The 21,609-nt window shown below is 40.9% G+C and overlaps 2 protein-coding genes across 11 annotated transcripts in view; one reads left to right on the top strand and one right to left on the bottom strand.

Moving 5' to 3' along the window:
- Nucleotides 1-21,609, top strand: part of ccdc117 (coiled-coil domain containing 117) — a 36,057-nt gene that overhangs the window by 3,899 nt on the left and 10,549 nt on the right. For 2 of the 4 annotated variants that reach the window (XM_033043623.1, XM_033043624.1), the window contains exons 2-6: nt 2,195-2,542; nt 9,282-9,335; nt 12,820-13,074; nt 13,752-13,889; nt 14,638-14,875. In XM_033043623.1, coding sequence (XP_032899514.1) covers nt 2,235-2,542; nt 9,282-9,335; nt 12,820-13,074; nt 13,752-13,889; nt 14,638-14,848 — 966 coding nt within the window. In that variant the 5' untranslated portion in view covers nt 2,195-2,234 and the 3' untranslated portion in view covers nt 14,849-14,875. Of the gene's footprint in view, nt 1-2,194; nt 2,543-9,281; nt 9,336-12,819; nt 13,075-13,751; nt 13,890-14,637; nt 16,207-21,609 lie in introns of those variants that run through there. The other 2 variants (XM_033043621.1, XM_033043622.1) reach the window with 1 other exon arrangement.
- LOC116987523 overlaps nt 19,698-21,609 on the bottom strand; it is a 48,382-nt gene continuing 46,470 nt past the window's right edge. For 6 of the 7 annotated variants that reach the window (XM_033043612.1, XM_033043614.1, XM_033043613.1 and 3 more), the window contains one exon: nt 20,490-20,807. In XM_033043612.1, the coding sequence (XP_032899503.1) occupies nt 20,725-20,807 (83 nt within the window). In that variant the 3' untranslated portion in view covers nt 20,490-20,724. Of the gene's footprint in view, nt 20,808-21,609 lie in introns of all 7 variants that reach the window. The other variant, XM_033043611.1, reaches the window with a different exon arrangement.

Genomic DNA, 21,609 nt, shown 5'->3' with positions numbered 1-21,609 from the left:
TGAATTCTGCTTCTATGGTTTAAGCTGTCATGGGCTAGAGATTACCAGGAGTCAATCGGGTTGTTGCATTTCTTCAGAGGCTCTGAGCATTTTCTTGAATCTTTTTCTCTGTCCTAGTAATCTCTTTTCATGACCAAAGCTGGAATAGTGTCTGAAACGGATCTGGTGTCAAGTGTGTGAATGGTGTAACTGACCTGTCTGTCCACAAGTACTGAAGGGGAAATTATGGTTGAGGAAAAGACATATCAGAAGCACTTTTGACAAATGGCATCGTGAGAAACTGATGCAGCAGAACCCGACAAACTAGAGAATAGAATGAGTTCTTGCAGATCACAGGGTAGGAGGAACTGTCAACAAGGTAGAGATGTGTGAGTTCTTGGGCTTGCAGTGGATGTTGGTTGCTAACCATCTGCTGAAACACTGACAAAAAGGTTGAGAAGGAAAAGCCTTAGGTAGATTCTGTGAAAATAACACCTGAATGGAAATCAGTAGCACATATGATTAAATATTTAAATTTTATTAATCTCAAATTTCATTAATTGCCTTGCATTTAAAACTTCCCACAGACAACTCTTTTATTTTCATATGTTTAGCACCTCTTTTAGTTTGCATCAGCACCACTTACTCATTGTCATTCTTTATCCTTTTATTCTATATACTCTCCTTCCTTCCCTCTCCATTCTCTATAGTTTCTTTTATTCTCTAATCTCTAAGAACGATAATAGACTGGAACATTAGCTAAGTTTCTGCTTGATCTCCTAATTGCCCTGCATTTTCTTTTTGTTTCAGCTCCAGCATTTTTAGTATGTTGTTATCAGATGTATTTACCAAAACTTGTTATTGCAAGCCCCCTAGCCCAAACTTTGTTCTACAATTAACTTTTTTATTGTAGTTTTATTATAGTTTTATTGTAAGGACACAGGTGGGATGGGGTTTAAATTATGATGTTAATATTCTATGCCTTTAAATAGAAAACCAAGATTCCATTTGTTTGTTTTTCTATTGAAGGCATTAGATGCTAACATTTAACAGGGGGGTCAATGGATGAACTGCACCAAGTGAGCAGATTCTAGTTTAAGTGGCGATTTTTGATTGGTACCTATTCTTTCTGACAGAAGCCAGATAGGCTTTTTTGTTAAGTTGAAATTGGTATAATGAAGGTTCATTTCATTGATTCTTATGGCGATGTGGTTGTCTGACGAGAGATTGTCTGGAGTGTAGAAGAATAGGTGATCTCAATGAAGCATAAGTCTCTGAGTGCCTGAAAGTGTGCATGCTGAGATGATATTTAGGCGAGCTAACAACATACAAGAGCATCTCAGGTTCAAGGCCATTTTGGATTAAGACCAAGAGAAGTTCCTCGCTGTACAGTTTGTTTATTTGGATTGCTATTCAGAATCTGTTTATGCTCACTTGGTGAAAACATTCAAGGCTGATTAATTTTGGATTCTCAAAAGAAGCATGGATTTCTGGCAATTATGTTGTGGAAGTGTTGTTGAATTTTAAAATTGGGAATTAATTTATTGAATAGGGAAATGCTCACCGTAGTTCAAGCATTCTTTCAATCTTGATTGTGTTCGCATTTAACTTTGTACATCAATAATATTTACGCAAGCCAAGTTTGAGCAGCAATATTATTAAAATATCACGTCAAACCCTATTAATTGTAAGTGCATTAGACTGGGAAGAAATGCATGCTGGGTGAGGGTGCATCTACCAGTGTCACTGTGATGTTTGTGATGTCATTAATATATATCTTGATGGATATAATTCCTTGAACCTGTGGTATTGAGCCCTTGAAGTGAAGTACTTGGAGTGTCCTCATGAGGGTAGAATTCTATTTGGTATGGTGGGAATGTGTTTAAAACAGAAATTGCATGAGTAATCAGTGTTGTCCTCAATACTAGCGATAGAATAAAAAGGAGTTTAATGTTGCCAGTTTTATAACTTGTGTTATAATTTATATATAGCAAAATATTCACACGGCAATGCAAGCGGTTTGGATTAATGAGCCTTTTATTGCTCTAAAGAAAGCTATGGAAATGAACGGAGTGTTTCTAAAATGGCTTAATTAAATCAGCATGCTCATTTCTTTGTGTGCAATGTTTTGGTCATTCTGCCTGAGAATTGCATAGGAAAAGTAAGTATCTTTCTGTAGTGGATCTTCTGACATTGTAATGCTTTTTTTTAACAGGGACTGACGTTTATCTGAACGCTCGAGTGCATTACCTGCTATGGTGATGGCACACAGTCTCTGTTACAGCTCCTTGGCACCCTCAAGCAGACAGCTGTTTCAGTCACCTGGATTGGATGTGTATGGGAGAAATGCATCACATTCAGCAGCACACATCCAGAATCCAAAACAGCAGCCGGAATGCTTTATACCAGTGTATTGTAATCCCGCTTTACAACTAAATGGAAATGGCTTTAGGCAGACAGATGGTATACATGAAAACATGGACATTGCTATGGAGACTCCCGTATGCAATCCTTTGAATGGAATGAGATCTACTGCAAATTATGAATTTAGGCACATGCCCATGTGAGTATTGAGAGTTTTTATCACTGTCTTTGGATGGAAGTTGTTCGAACTCGCCATTGTTGATAGTATGAGCAAAGTATGGGTGTTGCTTATGTTTAATCCAGGGAGAAGGCTACACAATTAAGGAATTTAAAAAAAAAAGTTAATGTTTCAGTAATCAGGTACAGTTTACAGGTACAGTGAAATGCGTTTGTTGCGTGTTATCCAGTCAGTGGAAAGATTTCTGCAGAATGATCCTACGTCTAACACCATTACTTTCTATTGCCTCTATTGTATTGGCTCACTCAGGACTATTATAGCAACAATTAAGTATTTCCCCTGTTTACTCGATGGCGAGGAGCTAGAGGAGGATTAAAAAAGTTACAGTACAATTTTAACTTGCATGAATATATTTTGCCTGGAGATTTTCAGTAAAACCGCATATGAAAGCTGCGCCAGGATTTTGAAACAGGAATGTCTTCAATTTTGGCCCTTGACTGTTGTGATTTAATTGCTGACTCTTGTTCCCTTTTTCCTAAATTGAAGAGATGTGTTCTTCAAAGATTGAGCAAGTATTTAATTGCCTCTGAGAAGGTGGTGGTAAGCTACCTCTAAACCTGTAAGTGTGGGTGTACCCACAATGCTACAAGGGAGGCAATGCTGCATGACAGTGAAGAAACAATGCCGTTTCTTCTTTATCAACTGCTTTATCAAAGGGAGCTGAGGGAATGCTCTGTGTTCTGTTTCACAGAGACATGGCTCACCCCCAGCTCCCCAGACTCAGCGGTCCAGCCTGAAGGGTTCTCCATCCACCGTATTGACCGTACCCTGGCATTTGGGAAAGGGAGAGGAGGGGGCGTCTGCCTCATGGTCAACTCTGCGTGGTGTTCCGACGTGGCAGTCCTGTCCAAGTCCTGCTCTCCACACCTCGAACATCTGGCGGTGAAGTGCCGTCCCTTCTACCTCCCAAGAGAATTCACCTCCGTTATCCTGACCGCGGTCTACATCCTACCCCAGGCAGACGTCCGTCTGGCACTGGAGGAGCTGCACGCCGTGGTCAACAAACACCAGACGTCTTACCCCGAGGCATTTACCACCATTGCTGGGGACTTCAATAAGGCGAACCTCAAGAAATCACTCCCCAACTTCCACCAACATGTCTCCTGCTGCACCAGAGAACCTAACACCCTCGACCACTGCTACACCACCATCAAGAATGCCTTTTGTTCTATCCCTCGCCCTCACTTCGGTAAGTCCGACCATACCGCGGTGCTGCTTCTTCCTGCCTACAGGCAGCAATTGAAGAGCGCACCCCCAGAAGTGAGGACAGCACAGAGCTGGTCGGGGGGGGGGGGGGGCAGAGGAACAACTCCAGGACTGTTTGGAGTCTGTAGACTGGGCAATGTTCAAGGACTCGGCAACGGACTTGAACGAATACGCCACAGTCGTTAGAGACTTCATAAAGAAATGTGTGGAGGACTGCATCCCTACAAAAACCTTCCGAGTGTTTCCCATGGATGAACTTTGAGATCCGCACTCTTCTAAAGTCCAGACACAGGGCATTCATGTCCGATGATACAGTGGCCTACATGAAGTCCAGATACGACCTTGGTAAGGCCATCAAAAAGGCCAAAAGGGACTTCTGCTCCAAACTGGAGGATGAGACAGATGTTCGGCAGCTGAATGCAATCACCTCCTACAAGGCGAAACCAGGAGGCAGCTCGAATGTCGGTGAAACATCACTCCCTGACGAGCTCAATGCGTTTTACGCACGCTTTGACAGGGAGAATACTGATGTGCCTTCCCGATCACCCATTCGCTGTGATGGCATTTCAGTCTCAGTCACAGAGGCCGACGTCAGGAAATCCTTCAGAGGGGTGAACCCCCGAAAAGCACCTGGTCCTGATGGTATACCCGGTCGTGTTCTAAAAACCTGTGCGGACCAACTGGCGGGAGTTTTTACGGACATTTTCAACCTCTCACTTCTGAGGTCTGAGGTCCCCACCTGCTTTAAAAGGGCATCAATTATACCGGTGCCCAAGAAGAGTAAGGTGACGTGCCTCAATGACTATCGACCAGTGGCACTAACGCCAGTGGTGATGAAGTGCTTTGAGAGGCTGATCATTGAGCAAATCAACTCCTACCTCGACAAAAACCTGGACCCACTGCAGTTCGCTTACCGCCACAACAGATCAACGGTGGATGCGATCTCGCTGGCCCTCCACTCCGCACTGAACCACTTGGACAACAAAAACTCATATGTCAGGCTGTTATTCATCGATTACAGCTCGGCATTCAACACAATCATCCCCTCCAAACTGGTTACCAAACTCGCAGAACTGGGTCTCTGCGCATCTCTCTGCAACTGGATCCTCGACTTCCTCATCCACAGACCACAGTCTGTTCGTATTGGTGGAAATGTGTCAGCCTCGATAACAATCAGCACAGGAGCACATCAAGGCTGTGTGCTCAGCCCCCTGCTGTACTCACTCTATACCCATGACTGCGTAGCCAACCACAGTGCGAACTCCATCATCAAGTTCGCTGACGACACCACTGTTGTGGGGCGTATCACTGATGGGGATGAGTCAGAGTACAGAAGAGAGATCGAGCAACAATATGGTGCCTGCGCAATAACCTGGCCCTCAACACCAGCAAAACCAAGGAACTGATTGTGGACTTTGGAAGGAGTAGGAGGGGGACCCACAGTCCCATTTATATCAACGGGTCGATGGTTGAAAGGGTCAAGAGCTTCAAATTCCTGGGCGTGCACATCTCTGAAGATCTTTCCTGGTCCGAGAACACTAACGCAATTATCAAAAAAGCTCATCAGCGCCTCTACTTCCTGAGAAGATTACGGAGAGTCGGTTTGTCAAGGAAGACTCTCTCTAACTTCTACAGATGCACAGTAGAGAGCATGCTGACCGGTTGCATCGTGGCTTGGTACGGCAATTTGAGTGCCTTGGAGAGGAAAAGACTACAAAAAGTAGTAAACACTGCCCAGTCCATCATCAGCTCTGACCTTCCTTCCATCGAGGGGATTTATCGCAGTCGCTACCTCAAAAAGGCTGGCAGTATCATCAAAGACCCACACCATCCTGGCCACACACTCATCTCCCTGCTACCTTCAGGTAGAAGGTACAGGAGCCTGAAGACTGCAATAACCAGGTTCAGGAATAGCTACTTCCCCACAGCCATCAGGCTATTAAACCTGGCTCGGACAAAACTCTGATTATTAATAACCACTTTCTGCTATTTGCACTTTATCAGTTTATTTATTCATGTGTGTATATATTTATATCATGGTATATGGACACATTTATCTGTTTGTAGTAAATGCCTACTATTTTCTGTGTGCTTAAGCAAAGCAAGAATTTCATTGTCCTATACAGGGACACATGACAATAAACTCACTTGAACTTGAACTTGAACTTGTTTTTGCTGTTATTTAATTAAAACATTCCAGAATGGATACTGTGGTGGTGTTTGGTTGTAATGTCAATAAATACTATGTTTACCAAAGGTGCTAAAAATAGTGTTTACAGGTAGAAAACGAGATAATCTTGTTATATAACCCAAGTATTCCATATGCAGAGAGATTGTATTAGAACTACTTGACGTATTACACCTGCCCCGATATGTTACTATATATATCCCTTTGTTGTTTTGGTTCTTTAAATGCTGTGTTTCTGGTTACTTCAATAACTATCAACATCTGGAGACTTTTCTTATTGCAGGAATGAGTTTTCAAATTAATCTCTGCCACTCAGCTCCAGTATCACAATTACATAATGTAAAAGCTGAAAATAACCAGCAGGTCAGCCGCATCTGTGAAGAAAGGAACAGAGTTAATATTTCACATCGATGACCCTTTGTCAAACCATTGTTTATGTTAATTATGTTTCTTCTTTCAATGCCTGGGAATTATTTACATTGTTGCAAAGCTGACCTGCCTTTTATTCTCCAGTCCAATATCTAACCCTTCCCTTCTTGAAAGCATGGATTTGATGAAAGTGACCAATTGTCCTCCAATACTTCATTGAAGTACCAGCACGGTGACGCAGCGGTAGATTTGCTGCCTTACAGAGCCAGAGACCTGGGTCCGATCCTGACTACATAGAAACATAGAAAATAGGTGCAGGGGTAGGCCATTCGGCCCTTCGAGCCTGCACCGCCATTCAATATGATCATGGCTGATCATCCAACTCAGTATCCTGTACCTGCCTCCTCTCCATACCCCCTGATCCCTTTAGCCACAAGGGCCACATTTAACTCCCTCTTAAATATAGCCAATGAACTGGCCTCAACTACCTTCTGTGGCAGAGAATTCCAGAGATTCACCACTCTCTGTGTGAAAAATGTTTTTCTCATCTCGGTCCTAAAAGATTTCCCCCTTATCCTTAAACTGTGACCCCTTGTTATGGACTTCCCCAACATCGGGAACAATCTTCCTGCATCTAGCCTGTCCAACCCCTTAAGAATTTTGTACGTTTCTATAAGATCCCCCCTCAATCTTCTAAATTCTAGCAAGTACAAGCCGAGTCTATCCAGTCTTTCTTCATATGAAAGTCCTGACATCCCAGGAATCAGTCTGGTGAACCTTCTCTGTACTACATCTATGGCAAGAATGTCTTTCCTCAGATTAGGAGACCAAAACTGTACGCAATACTCCAGGTGTGGTCTCACCAAGACCCTGTACAACTGCAGTAGAACCTCCCTGCTCCTATACTAAAATCCTTTTGCTATGAATGCTAACATACCATTCGCTTTCTTCACTGCCTGCTGCACCTGCATGCCTACTTTCAATGACTGGTGTGCCATGACACCCAGGTCTCGTTGCATCTCCCCTTTTCCTAATCGGCCACCATTCAGATAATAGTCTACTTTCCTGTTTTTGTCACCGAAGTAGATAACCTCACATTTATCCACATTATACTGCATCTGCCATGCATTTGCCCACTCACCCAGCCTATCCAAGTCACCTTGCAGCCTCCTAGCATCCTCCTCACAGCTAACACTGCCCCCCACTACGGGTGCTCTCTGTCCAGAGTTTGTACGTTCTCCCCATGACCGCGTGGATCTTCTCTGGGTATTCCGGTTTCCTCCCACACTCCAAAGACATACAGGTTTGTAGGTTAATTGGCTTTGGCAAAGATTATAAATTGTCCCTAGTGTGGGATAGTGATAACGTTAGTGTATGGGGATCACTGGGTCAGCACGGATTCAGTGGACCGAAGGGCCTGTTTTTGCGCGGCATCTCTAAAATTAAAACTAGACGTGTAGTTCTTCCACACATGAATCTTAATAAAGATATTTGGCGTTCTCTTCGAATGCATGGGCTAATTCATAACCTAGTTCTCACTTAAATGCAGAACCACCTGTATTACCAGTTGATTTCAGTGTTTACCAACAAAAGGCAGTCTTAATGTGAATGAACCTTCCAAAGCATTTTGCAATTGATGCCAGAAAATATGCATCAAACCATGGAGATCCAAGGTGGCTGCCAATGTGTATTGTGCATTGGAGAAATTCAAAATTGAGAGGGGTGGTAGTACCAGGAACAAGAAAAATTTAAAAATGAACTTTTGGGTAGTGGAATGGAGAATCCTTGATGGCAGGGTTGATTGAGGTGGTTTATGATGAACTGGGCAGTGGGTTATTTGTAAGGTATCAGAATCACCAGCCTCTCTCTGCATTCAAACCTCTGGTGCTTTTGACTTACTTGGAACAGTTCATTTGGTTGTTATGGAAATCTTTATTAGTTACCATTGAACAGAGAAGTGGCCTAGAATGATAGGAATTTAAAAAAATAATAAAAATTTCAGAATGTGGACATCATTAGCAGTGCCAGTATTTATTGTCCAACCCTAATTGCCCACTAAGCAGTGGTCACTTCAGTGAGTTTAAGAGTCTCTGTAAATGTGTGGTCGTGTGTAGGCCAAACTGGGTAGGAATGGCAGGTTTCCACCCATGAAGAGTAGATCACTAACGGTTAATGTACTAGACCTTAACTGACCACCTGAAATGGCAGCAAATTGTTGAAACAAATACATTTTCATGGCGATCTGCTAATTTTATGAGTGTCATTACTAAGTATTTTATTTTAAAATCTGATATCTCTTGAATTTTCTCTGGCCTGTTAGTCCAGACCATTTGAGTTACTAGTTTGCTCACTTAACCACCACGTTACCACTGTTGTCCTCCAGTCCTAACAGAAGCCGATATTTCAACACAAAACTTGGTAATCTGCAGACTCTGAACCTTACTGTGTGGCTGGTGTCAATGACTCTGCATGACACTCTTTATGATGTCAGTGGGACGGCATTATGTGACTGTGTTTGCCCCAGTCTCTGTAACTTGCACATGCCATTTACCTACAGTGCTCCTTGGCTTATGAAAGCACGCACTGCGGATATGATGCACTGCAAAGTGACCATTGCCCACTAATTAAAAATGGTGTGTGCCTAATTGTATTTGAAATCTGCACCAGTGTGTTTCTGCTTTCAAAAGAAAGTGATATGCTGTTTCCCAAAACTAACTTTTTGAGGATCTTCGGGAATTAGATTACCAATGGCACTTTGGAGCATAAAAGAATTCTACAACATCACTTTACAGTTTTATAGAAAAATCACTCTCTTAAGCAGGTAGAATAAATTTGGTGTGATTTTTAAATTTTAAGGAAGTCAAAATGCTAATTTAATTAATAATTATTTTATAGCTTTCCTCTTTCAACTAACATAGATTTCTCCTTTTTCAATAGGAGGAATGAGTTTTGTTCCAGAAGGAAGCACAAGCGGGAGCAGGAGGAAGAAGAGTGAGTAAAATTGTAAAACTGTTTTGAAATGTTATCGGAAATTTGAAGCAAAAAAATGCTGGTGGATATTTAATATTCATACTCGCCATTGAGTTTACCCTACATTTTCATTATAAATTGCTGGAATGTTGATCTTATGTGATAGTGGAACATGCCTCCAACGAGGACCACCTAACGATTGTGAACAATGGCTTAACTCTCTGCTCATTAAAAGACAGAATTCAGATGATTTAAATGTAGGGAGAAAACAAAATCAGTTGGAGTCAAAGTGAGTTAGAAGCTACGGGGATATGATGAAGCAAAAGGATGGCATGTCTTTTGTTCTGCAATTTTTTATGAACTAATATCAATCAAGGAAAATGCACAATTCAAACGTTTAATTTCTATGTAGTTTCTGGTTGAATGCCTTTTGTGTACATTCTCTTAATTCACATGATCTATTGAATCATTTTGCTTATCGGGTTATGTTCAACAGCAAAATGTCACCTTGGATCTACTGTTTCCAAAAAGGCTTCAGGAAAGAGTTTGTGTTGTATGTTGTTTGGGTTGCATGGCTGCATTGCTACATTTTGTTTGCCGACATTCTTCTGGATCTGGGTAAGATTCTCAGATGGAAATAGTAGGAAATCAAGGTTCTTTAGAGACTTTAGAGTTACAGCATTGAAACAGGCAATTTGGCCCACTGACTGCAGCGACCAATGATCACTCCGTACAATAACACTATCTTACGCGCCAGAGACAATGTACAATTTACAGAAGGCAATAACCTACAAACGTGTACATCTTTGAAGGGTGGGAGGAAACTGGAGCACCCGGTGAAAACCCAGGCAATCACGGGGAGAACGTACGGAAAGCTAGATCAGCCACAATTGAATGGTGTAGACTTGCTGGACTGAAAAGCCTAATTCTGCTCTTATGACTAATTAGCTTATGAATAGTAGTTTTGTAGTAGGGAGATTGGGACACAGCACACAGCTGAGGTATTGAATGCTGTAGGTTGTCATTGGTAAGGAAAGATGTAACTTCCTTGCACTTGCACACAGTGCCCTCCATAATGTTTGGGACAAAGACCCATCATTTATTTATTTGCCGCTGTACTCCACAATTTGAGATTTGTAATAGAAAAAAATCACTTGTGGTTAAAGTGCACATTGTCAGATTTTATTAAAGGGTATTTTTATACATTTTGGTTTCACCATGTAGAAATTACAGCTGTGTTTAGACATAGTCCCTCCCCCCCGTTTTCAGGGCACCATAATGTTTAGAACACATGGCTTCACAGGTGTTTGTAATTGCTCAGGTGTGTTTAATTGCCTCCTTAATGCAGGTATAAGAGCTCTCAGCACCAAGTCTTTCCATCACCGTTGGAAACTGTTATTGCTGTTTATCAACATGAGGACCAAAGTTGTTCCAATGAAAGTCAAAGTAGCCATTGTGAGACTGAGAAACAAGAATAAAACTGTTAGAGACATCAGCCAAATCTTAGGCTTACCAAAATCAACTGTTTGGAACATCATTAAGAAGAAAGAGAGCACTGATGAGCTTACTAATCACAAAGGGATTGGCAGGCCAAGGAAGACCTACATAGTTGATGACAGAAGAATTTTCTCTTTAATAAAGAAAAATCCCCAAACACATGTCCGGCAGATCAGAAACACTCTTCAGGTGTGGATTTGTCAATGACCGCTGTCCGCAGAAGACTTCATGAACAGAAATACAGAGGCTACACTGCAAGATGCAAACCACTGGTTAACTGCAAAAATAGGATGGCCAGGATACAGTTTGCCAAGAAGTACTTAAAAGAGCAACCACAGTTCTGGAAAAAGGTCCTGTGGACAGATGTGATGAAGATTAACTTGTATCAGAGTGATGGCAAGAGCAAAGTATGGCGAAGAAAAGGATCTGCCCAAGATCCAAAACATTCCACCTCATCTGTAAAACACAGTGATGGGGGTGCTATGGACTGGGCATGTATGGCTGCGGAAGGTACTGGCTCACTTATCTTCATTGATGATACAACTGGTGATAGCATAATTAATTCTGAAGTGTATAGACACATCCTATCTGCTCAAGTTCAAACAAATGCCTTCAAACTCATTGGTCGGCGGTTCATTCTACAGCAAGACAATGATTCCAAACATACTTTTAAAGCAACAAAGGAGTATTTCAAAGCTAAAAAAGAATCAATTCTTGAGTGGCCAAATCAATCTCCTGATCTGAACCTAATTGAGCATGCCTTTTATATGCAGAATAGAAAACCCCCAAAACAAGCATAAGATAAAGATGGCTGCAATACAGGCCTGGAAGAGCATCACCAGAAAAGACACCCAGCAACTGGTGATGTCCATGAATCGCAGACTTCAAGCAGTCATTGCATGCAAAGGGATATGCAACAAAATACTAAACATGACTACTTTTATTTACATAACATTGCTGTGTCCCAAACATTATGGTGCCCTGAAATGGGGGGGACCATGTATAAACTTTGCTGTAATTTCTACATGGTGAAACCAAAATGTATAAAAATACCCTTTAATAAAATCTGCCAATGTGCACTTTAACCACATGTGATTTTTTTTTAAATTACAAATCTCAAATTGTGGAGTACAGAGGCAAATAAATAAATTATGAGTCTTTGTCCCAAACATTATGGAGGGTACTGTATTTCTTGAGATATTTGGTACAAATTTGGAAGAGCTAAGTTTAAATTACTGGTTGAGTTATTTTACTTTAACATCTGTCAGTTTGGGTCATGAAATGATTGAATGGGAAATCTAATTATATTGTTCACCTTGGTTAATTAAATGCAGAACAATGAATGATCCTGCTAATTTGTATAGCAATTGACTCTTGTATTTTGCCTATTGGAAATTCGGGACACTTTCAAAAATGGAGTTTGATGGTTTGTCCAAGGATTTTTAATCTGCCAACATCTACGAGTGCTTTGTTGTGATTTCAAGCAATTGATCTTTTTTGCTGCCCTCCCCATTCCGTAAATTTATCCCATAACATTATAGCTGTAATAATCCAATCCAGAATTTATTTAAAAAAAAGGCATAATTTGTTTGGAGAACTAAGCTACCAGCATAGGTTTAACCATGACCTAGCTGAGTATCATGTAACTTTAAGGCACCAGAGATCCGGGTTTGATCCTGACTACAGGTACTGTCTGTACAGATCTCCCAGTGACCTGCGTTGGTTTCTCCGGGTGCTCCAGTTTCCACCCACACTCCAAATACGAGTAGGTTAATTGGCTTCAGTAAATTTGTAAATTGTCCCTAGTGTGCAGGATAGTGTTAGTGTGCGGAGATCGCTGGTCGGCACGGACTCGGCGGGCTGAAGGGCCTGTTTCTGCGCTGCATCTCTAAACTAAAGCACATGTAGCTTTTGGTGATTAATTTATTTCTTTTTTTTGCCATGGAAATGAATGGTGCAGTTTTTAAATAGTATATCCTACTAATTTTTTTGCTGAATCCTCTCGCAGAGCTCCTGTTCAAAAGAAACGTTTAACTGAGAAGATGCTGGATTACCTGGTACCTTCGGGAAACATTTCATGCAGCTCTTGGCCTTACATTCCATGTCCCCAGGGAAATGGGGTATCTGATGTTGCCTCCACTTCCTGGCAGGATGAATCTACCTCACAGGAATATAGGGCGGTTGAGAACAAAGAGGGCTGCATGGAGGTGAAAACTGATCCAATCCAAACCGGACTGGAAAGGCTGAAGGAAATTGAAGATCGGTAGGTGGTGGAATCTGTATCCCGTTTCTGTAATCTGCTGGAGGTTTTGGCAAGTCATTGAAGGCTTCCATCCTTAACCTATTCTGACCATGTGGTGTTTTTGTAAAGTGCTGCAGCTTTTGAGAAATTAGTTAATCTGGACCTAATGTGCACGTGCCATCCTCAATATTGTAAGAAATCCTTGTACTCAATGGATTGAGATCCAGGAAGCTTCTTGATAGCATTCCTGAAATCTTTTACTGCATAAAGATCTGTTTGCAGATGATAATTTTGAAAGTAACACTATTTTAAGGAGAGACAAGTTATATTTAAATTTTGATGGGCAGGAGGAAAATAAGAATTTGGAGGTCTAGAAGAAAATAATTACTGCGCTTGAGTTTAAAACAATAATGTTGGAGACTGCGGTATCCCTTCAGCAAAATTTCAAAAATATTGCCATTTCAAATTAATAAGTATGTTAAAGACTTAGCATTGCTGAGATAATTGTGAGAGGCAAAATAGATACACAAATTAAACATTTGGGATTTAATTAGCATGGATTCCATTCCAGAAATCATAGGATATCTTTTCCTAGAGAGTGGTGGGTCCGACTGCTATTTTTCAGATTGATCGGGGTGAATTTGTTGTTTATTCCATACACATTATTAACATATTATAACGTAATTTCCATTCCACAGACTGGATGGGAGAGATGATCCAGAAATTGACACGGTTGAGATTTCAGATCTGCCGGTACTGATCTTGTCTGAATCTCTCCGAGAAGAACTGAAACATGGCCTGGAAGAAGTTTTGCCTCATACAATAATGGAATCCCTGTAAGTATGACCACCATTTTTCCATCTAACCAGCTTCACGTGTCTAAATTATGATAGGCTGCATTTCCCCTTTTCACCATCTTTTCCCCTTCAAATGAACGTTCAGAGTGAGTTTGATTCATTGTTGATCCACGCTATTTTATGGGGACCTACAGGTGGGATGCGAGAACATTGGCATCTGCAGACTAAAAATCAGTCCCGTATTCAAGTTGGAATATCTTGCTGTGAGTCCACAAGGGGCCTTGGGAACCGTGCGTTAGCTTTTAGTGCCCCAATTATTGTCAATCAGTTACTTTTGTGTTGCAAGGACTATTGCTTCCATTTTCACATTTCAAATCTGTGACATTTTTCTGATTGAGAAGGCACCTGAAATATTGACTCTTCTTTCTAACAACGACTGACATGCTGAGCATCCCTGGATATTTTTTTTCTTGTTTATCTTTTGTACAAGATGTAGTGTTAGCTGTGTGAACGAGGATGAAACAAGTTCACTTTTTGCCTGTCTGATACTTTATGAACAGCAGAATGAGTAGCATTTGGAGCACTGACAGAAGTGACTTAATTTCTGTTTATTTTTAAGCCTGAATTAAGAGACCATTTCCAGCTGTAGGCTGTGAACATAATTGCCTGGTTTGAGCAGTATGCTGAATGTCACGAGAAATAAGCAAACTGTAAACGGAATGTGATTATAGATGAACCTTAAAACACTGGATTCTTGATTATTTTTTTTTATTTTTTGCCATCTTAGGAATCGTCCATGCATGGAACTTGTTCTGTGGAGACCCCCATGTGAGCCTCTTTCAGATAAACTTGCAGCTTTAACAGAGCAAAGGAAGTCCAAGCATAGGGAACCACAATGTGATCCTGATTTATACAACAAGAACACAAAACTGGATTCATCCTTGATGTGTGGTGATATGAATCAAACCAGCGCAGTTGAAGAGGACATGGAGCTTTAGAGGCAGCTTGCGGCACAGATCTGTGGGGTAAAAGCATTGTAACTTGCAAAGATTCTCCATCAGCGGGAAATGGAGTATTGTTAACGTTTTAAAGATTTTAAGTGACACCGAGGTTTTGATGTCCCCACTGTTCTCGCATAAACCAAACACTGAAGCTAGTCATTGCTGCAGTCTTGTGTAGTGTCTGTGACTGCACATAGATATCCTTTCTATAAATATATTTTTAAGTCTGTTCCTATTGCAACCAGTTTATCTCTGCTCTGGAATAATCAGCCATAGGCTGTCCAGTGTCAAATATTTACTTGTGATTGGTTTTAAGAAAATAAGTGCCGTAATTTATAATGCTCTTGAAATGCTATTTCGTTTTCTATGTAATACATGACAAGATAGGGAAGTGGTAGAAGCATTCCATGAAGTGTACAAGAGATTTGTATGGAATATGGATGTACATGGAAGTATTGTTTGACTCAACTTTGGCTGAAAATGTTTTAACTATGAACTTATTTGGTATTGAGCTCAAGATAAAGATTAAGTTTTCTTGCACTATATACAAAATGGAGAGAAAACTAAATAAAAATTGAGGGGTATTGTATAAAAAAGAAATGTGCACTTAAGATCTCTACTTGTCAATGTCACAGCTATTAATCTTTTCGTATATACTTGTTACATTCTAAGCATTTGTGTGTTTGCTCTTTTTCACCCACACCCAAAAATTGTGTTAGGAAAAGTGTAAAATAAGAAAGCAACCACTTCCACAATAAGTTGTGATATGACTCAAAGCACTCACAAACTGTCAGTATAGAGCTGACTTTTGGTTTGCATGAGGCTTGTGTCTTAGCAAGATGCTGGGCTAAATCATTGGGCATTGGAGGCATTGCTTATGACAGTCAGTCATCCTTGGGTGGGCCTACCTGACTTTCAAAGACATTCATGGATAGGGATAGTCACTTGCAAATACTGATAATAAGCTGGGGGGGAGGTGCAAACGCCCCTCGGAAGTCTCGGAATGCTCCTATTGGCATGGAACTGGTCAGCTTAGGCAGGTGGTGAATGGACATTGAAAGATTCCTACCATGTTATTTTGCTCTTTCAATTCAATATCAAACCCAAAATCACATACTTGTATTGCAGCTTTAAAAAAACCCCCAATGTGGGTGACCCTGGATTTTGTTGTCCACAGTATTGCCTAAAGTAATTAAATAAACTCATACTGGGATAAACAACTTGGAATTTTGGAGGGAAGATGTTGCATTCCCCTAAGCAGTTTGCAATGAAATGTAATCCGCACCTTCGGGACTTTGGTGCCAGATCTTTCAACTTGTTGGATGTTCTATTATTAAAACCAATGTTAATTCACATTTATATTGATATGTAACATATAAAAACACATTTTTAGTGAAACAACAAGTGTCGGTGTGGGCAAGTCGGGCTGAAGGGCCTGTTTCCGTGCTCTATGACTCTTAAGTAAATTAAAATGGAGCCTGGGAACCAGAGCCCTGCTGAGTGGCGTGGGCAGAGGCAAATGTTCCTAGATACTGCATCGTCAGATAATGGATTATCGTTGTTTTACTGTGTCGGCTACCACTATTAACAAGTTTATTATAGATGTTGTCTCATTAGGAATGTGAGAAATATGCCATTAAGGAACTAACACTAGAACATCGAACTGGAAGAGTTATTTTATAAACCTTTTGTTCCGTGTAGGTTCAGTAACAATTGCAAGCCTGATATGTAATCATTAAAATATTATGAGATGTAAATGCTAATGTTAAAAGAATATTCATGATCCCATCAAAATGCTGAGAAGAAAATATTCTCTATTAGAGATGAGTTATCGTTTACACTGAGTAATGCCAGGATGCTTCTGTGGGTAAGGAATTTGGATTGGTAGATACTTGAGGGCAATTTTTCTTAGACTAGGGAAATTGTCTGACTACAAAACAGAAATTGTCATCTGGAGAAGGGGCTTTCACAAAGAAATTCCAGAGGCCTTTTTAATTGTGGAGCTGAAAATGGAATAAAAAAGGGTGAGGATTGTTGATAGCCAGCAGATAAATGACGTTTGTGGCAAATTGGGGCATAGGTGGGTTGTTGCTAGGGGTGGGCTATTAAAGCATTAAAATTGTAAGTGAAGTAGAAACCATTTAGAAAATTAGGAAGTGTTTCAGAATATGCAGGGGATTGGGGTAGAAAGTAAACTGCAGATGCTGGAATACAAGTACAGAAAATTCTGTAGAGAGACAAACTGAGTTAACGGTTCCGGTCAATGACCTTTCATCTGAACAAGAAAAAGCTGAAAGTTGCAGGGAGTGAAGAAAACAGGAACAGGACATAAAAAATAAAAAGAGAAACTGGATGATACAGCTACCAGAGGGGGAAAGGCTTGTTAATCATAGCTGAGTGGCATGCAGAAGGAAATATGAGGTATGTGTAGGAAGGAACTGCAGATGCTGGTTTGCACCGAATACGACACAAAATGCTGGAGTAACTCAGTGGGCCAGGCAGCATCTTTGGAGAGAATGAATGGGTGACGTCCTGGATCGAGAACCTTCTTCAGACTGAGTCAGGGGAGAAGGGAGTCTAGAGATATGGAAGGGTAAGGTGTTGAAACGCTAGTGGACGACAGATGGCACAATGGGCTAAGTGTTCGGCTGGCAACCGGAAGGTAGCTGGTTCGAATCCCGCTTGGAGTGCATACTGTCGTTGTGTCCTTGGGCAAGACACTTCACCCACCTTTGCCTGTGTGTGTCCTTGGGCAAGACACTTCACCCACCTTTGCCTGTCTGTATGGAAGTAATTGTGTGAAGCACTTTGGGGTCAATGCAAGTTGACTAAAAATGTGCTATATAAATAAAGACATTATTATTATTATTATTATTATCAGAGCAGATGACAAAATGGAAATGTAGAATAGATCATTGTTAGCTATGGGGAAGGTGACAACGCTGCACACGATCAGTAATATTTAATCAGGAGGACAGTAGAACTTTTCTGAGTACTAGGAGAAATGATGTAGAGAGGGAAAGCAAGGGTTATTTGAAGTTAGAGGAATCAATACTCATACCGCTGGCTTGTAAGCTACTTTGTTTGGGGGTAAACAATGCTGGAGCTGACATACAGAAATCTAAACTCACAGATTGCTAGAAATACCTAGCAGGTCGGACAATATCTATAGATAAAAACCAAGTGAGTTAACATTTACAGGTTGATGACCTTGCAACAGAGCTATCCAGTTTTAGCACAAAGAAAGTTTAGTTGTTTGGAATTTAATTCCATGTCGAGTCCCCAAGGTTGGAACCTATAGAAGAAGAAATGCTGTTGTTTGAGCTTGCGTTGTTTCTGAGGAAGTTCCAGCAGAGGTCAAAAAATAAATTGGATTGAGATAGGAAATTAAAGTGGCTATGATGTTTTGAATTCGCACTTGTGAACTGAATTGAGGTATTTTCCAGAAAGCCATCAGTCAGAAGAAGGGTCTCGACCCGAAACATCGCCTATTCCTTCGCTCCATAGATGCTGCCTCACCCGCTGAGATTCTTCAGCATTTTTGTCTCCCTGCAAAATGGTCACTTAACTGTGGTTGGTTTCCCCATTGTAGTGGACACCACTATTTGTATACTAGTTGCATATTTATTAGTTTCAATTCCTAGAAAGGAGATTTCGGTTTTATTTAAAGTTGCTGTGTTGGTTCTTGAAAGAGACTCTTCTGTCATCTCACAAAATAGGATCTAGCTCAAGTGAACTAACTGAATAATATCATAAATTGGTCCAAACGCTTGAAAAATAGTTGCATGTGGTTCGTTGGTTGAGTTTGGGCTTGGTTCATCTACCAAGTGGTGCCTAGAACAAATAATCTTGCTAAATTGTTTCAGTGTGGTCACCACTGAAATCTGTGGGCAGATAGGTTGAGGAATTTCTCTTAAGTTTGTACATGGCTACTGATGTTTGTGACTTTAGGCTGTCTTGTTTTAGCTTCTGAAGATGGACACATGAGTAACTCAGCGGGGTCAGACAGCATCTCTGGAGAAAAGGAATAGGTGACGTTTCGGGTCTAGACCCTTGTGCAGACTTTTAGCTTCTCCTGGGTTACAATAGAAGCCGAGGAATAGATTTCTTGGACTAGTGTTATCCTAAACTTTTCAAAATGTTCTTAAGATGTTTTGGCATCTTCTCAAAGATGCCAATTTCAGTTGATTTTAAATTAGCTTTAATGGAGTAACTGGATTTGGGTTAAGTAAAACTGGTACGTAAAGGTACAAGTCGATATTTGTAAAAAAAACGTTAGCTGTCAGACCTCGTGTGCATAGTGAATCTTTTTCACAATGGATACACTAGTATAAATTGTGTTAGCATGCAAGGATGTCTGTCTCCAGGCAGTGCCAAACAATCAATAAAATACTCTGTTGTATGTTGTGTTCCAATTACTCCATTCATTCTGTGTTGTTCTGTTTCTGGGATTGAATCAGTTAATCTACCCAACATACTTTCTTTAATCCTCATGTTTCATGTTTGTTTTATTTGTAAGTATGATTCACCTGAATGAAGTGCACCAGTGTTCCTACTCTGAGAGACAGGCCAATATGTTCCTTTTAATTAGGGTAGCTTCTGTGTGGCTGACATTATCATTACACAAGATACTATCTTTAAATGTAATGCACATGAGTTCCAATGTTAAAAATAGATATGAGCCTTTCAGGTGCATCTACCACAGTAATTTTTAAATATTTAAATATTTATGTACATTACGATCAGAGTCGTACAGCATGGAAACAGGCCTTTCGGCCCATCAAGTTCATTCCGACCAACAGCATTATGGCTTCTATCTGGGTGAAATCAAACACAACAACTTGAATTTGTATAGCACCATTTAATGTAATTTATAATCTAAAACAATTCAAGATAACAACAGCATAATATTGTTTAAATCTGACACTGCGTTGCATGATATATTTACAGGCAATCATAGCTTTCTTTTAGATGAAAGCTATTTTTGAAGCATCAACTTACATGACTGGTTTAGGTTTTGGAGGGAGTACGTTGTATCATCAAGCTGTCAGCTTTGTCCCGTAGTTCTGTACTGTTGGAGTTGAAATCATTCCATCACCTTGACTTTTGTGTGGTAGATTGCTTTGGGAAGTTAATAGCTGCAGAATGCTCAATCTCTGACTGGCTCTGGTAGTGGTGACTTTTTTTTAAGCATGAGAAGTTTCTGTCTCGGATGTTGATGGTGGAGTAGATGTATTAAATATCGTGCCCACCATTGTGCAATCTGTTGTGGTAACCATTCAACAGATTACATCTGTTCAGTTTTGCAGTTTAAGTAATCCAATGCAAGGCTGATTTGGTATAACTGATGTTTAGGAGAGCTGCATTGTTCTCTTGCAAAGAATTGAAGGAGTTTAGCATTGAATATATTTTAAAATTGTTATTTAAATAGTTTAGGGTGGCACAATGGCACAGCAGTACCAACTGCCTTTCAGTACCGGAGACCTGGGTTTGATCTTGACTACGGGTGCTGTCTGTACTGAGTTTGTGCGTTCTCTGTGACCGCGTGGGTTTTCCATCGGGTACTCGGGCTTCCTCCCACATTCCAAAGATGTGCAGGTTTGTAAGTTAATTGGCTTTGGTAAAATTGTAAATTGTTTCTAGTGTGTAGGATGATTGCTGATCAGCGCAGACTTGGTGGGCCGAAGGGCCTGTTTCCATGCTGTATCCCTAGACTTTACGTTTATAGCACTCAGTCTCTCTTTCCTCATAGAACTCGGGTTTTGCTCATGATCAAGACCAGCTTCTCCATGTTAGCAGGATGGACTGCAGCCTAGGTTTAAGTCCTGCTTCATTTGGCAGAATAATAGATGGCTTGGATCATGTACAATCTCTCACTGCAAACGGATCGAGACAAGTGAAATGATGCTTCCTCCCCAGATCTCATCTCCCATTCCAATTAGTTCTTGAGCTGGTTCTGGAGAGAAGGGAGAAAAGTTACCATAGAGCCTCGCTGGATCTGAATTAGCCTTTTCTTTCAACTGGAGCTCGTAATCAGACCACCATTCCAGTTGGAGTCCACAAGGTGGTTACAGTGTTTCGGGAGAGATGGGGTGGCACAGATTTACAAAGCAAAATTATTGTACCACTGAATTTACTCAGCAGGTGAGGCAGCATCTATGGAGCGAAGGAATAGGTGACGTTTTGGGTCGAGACCCTTCTTCAGACTGAAGAAGGTTCTCGACCCGAAATGTCACCCATTCCTTCGCTCCATAGATGCTGCCTCACCCGCTGAGTTTCTCCAACATTTTTGTCTACCTTCGATTTTTCCAGCATCTGCAGTTCTTGCTTAAACGTACCACTGAATTTAACTGCTTTAGGATTTTATGGAGTCATAGATAGAATTATAGAGTCATTCAGCAGGGAAACAGGCCCTTTCACCTAACTTGTCCATGCTGACCAAGATGTTCCATCTACTCCAGCCTACTTGCCCACGTTTGGCCCATATCCCTCTAAACCTTTCCTGTCTTGTTCCTGTCCAAATGTCTTAAATGGTGTGCAGGAAGGATGTGGAGGCCTTGGAGAAGGTGCAAGAGAGGTTTACCAGAATGCTGCCTGGATTAGAGGATTGGACAAACTTGGACACAAGGAACTGCGGATGTTGGAATCTTCAGCAAAAACAGTCTGGATAAGGATCCTAACTTGGAACGTCACCTATCCATGTCCTCCAGACCCGCTCAGTTACTCCAGCACTTTGTGTTTTTGGACAAACCTAGATT

The sequence above is a fragment of the Amblyraja radiata genome, chromosome 25 (assembly GCF_010909765.2).
Source record: "Amblyraja radiata isolate CabotCenter1 chromosome 25, sAmbRad1.1.pri, whole genome shotgun sequence".
Classification (NCBI taxonomy): Eukaryota; Metazoa; Chordata; class Chondrichthyes; order Rajiformes; family Rajidae; genus Amblyraja; species Amblyraja radiata.
The sequence above is the reverse complement of the archived record's forward strand: the minus strand, read 5'-3'. Positions and strand labels throughout refer to the sequence as shown.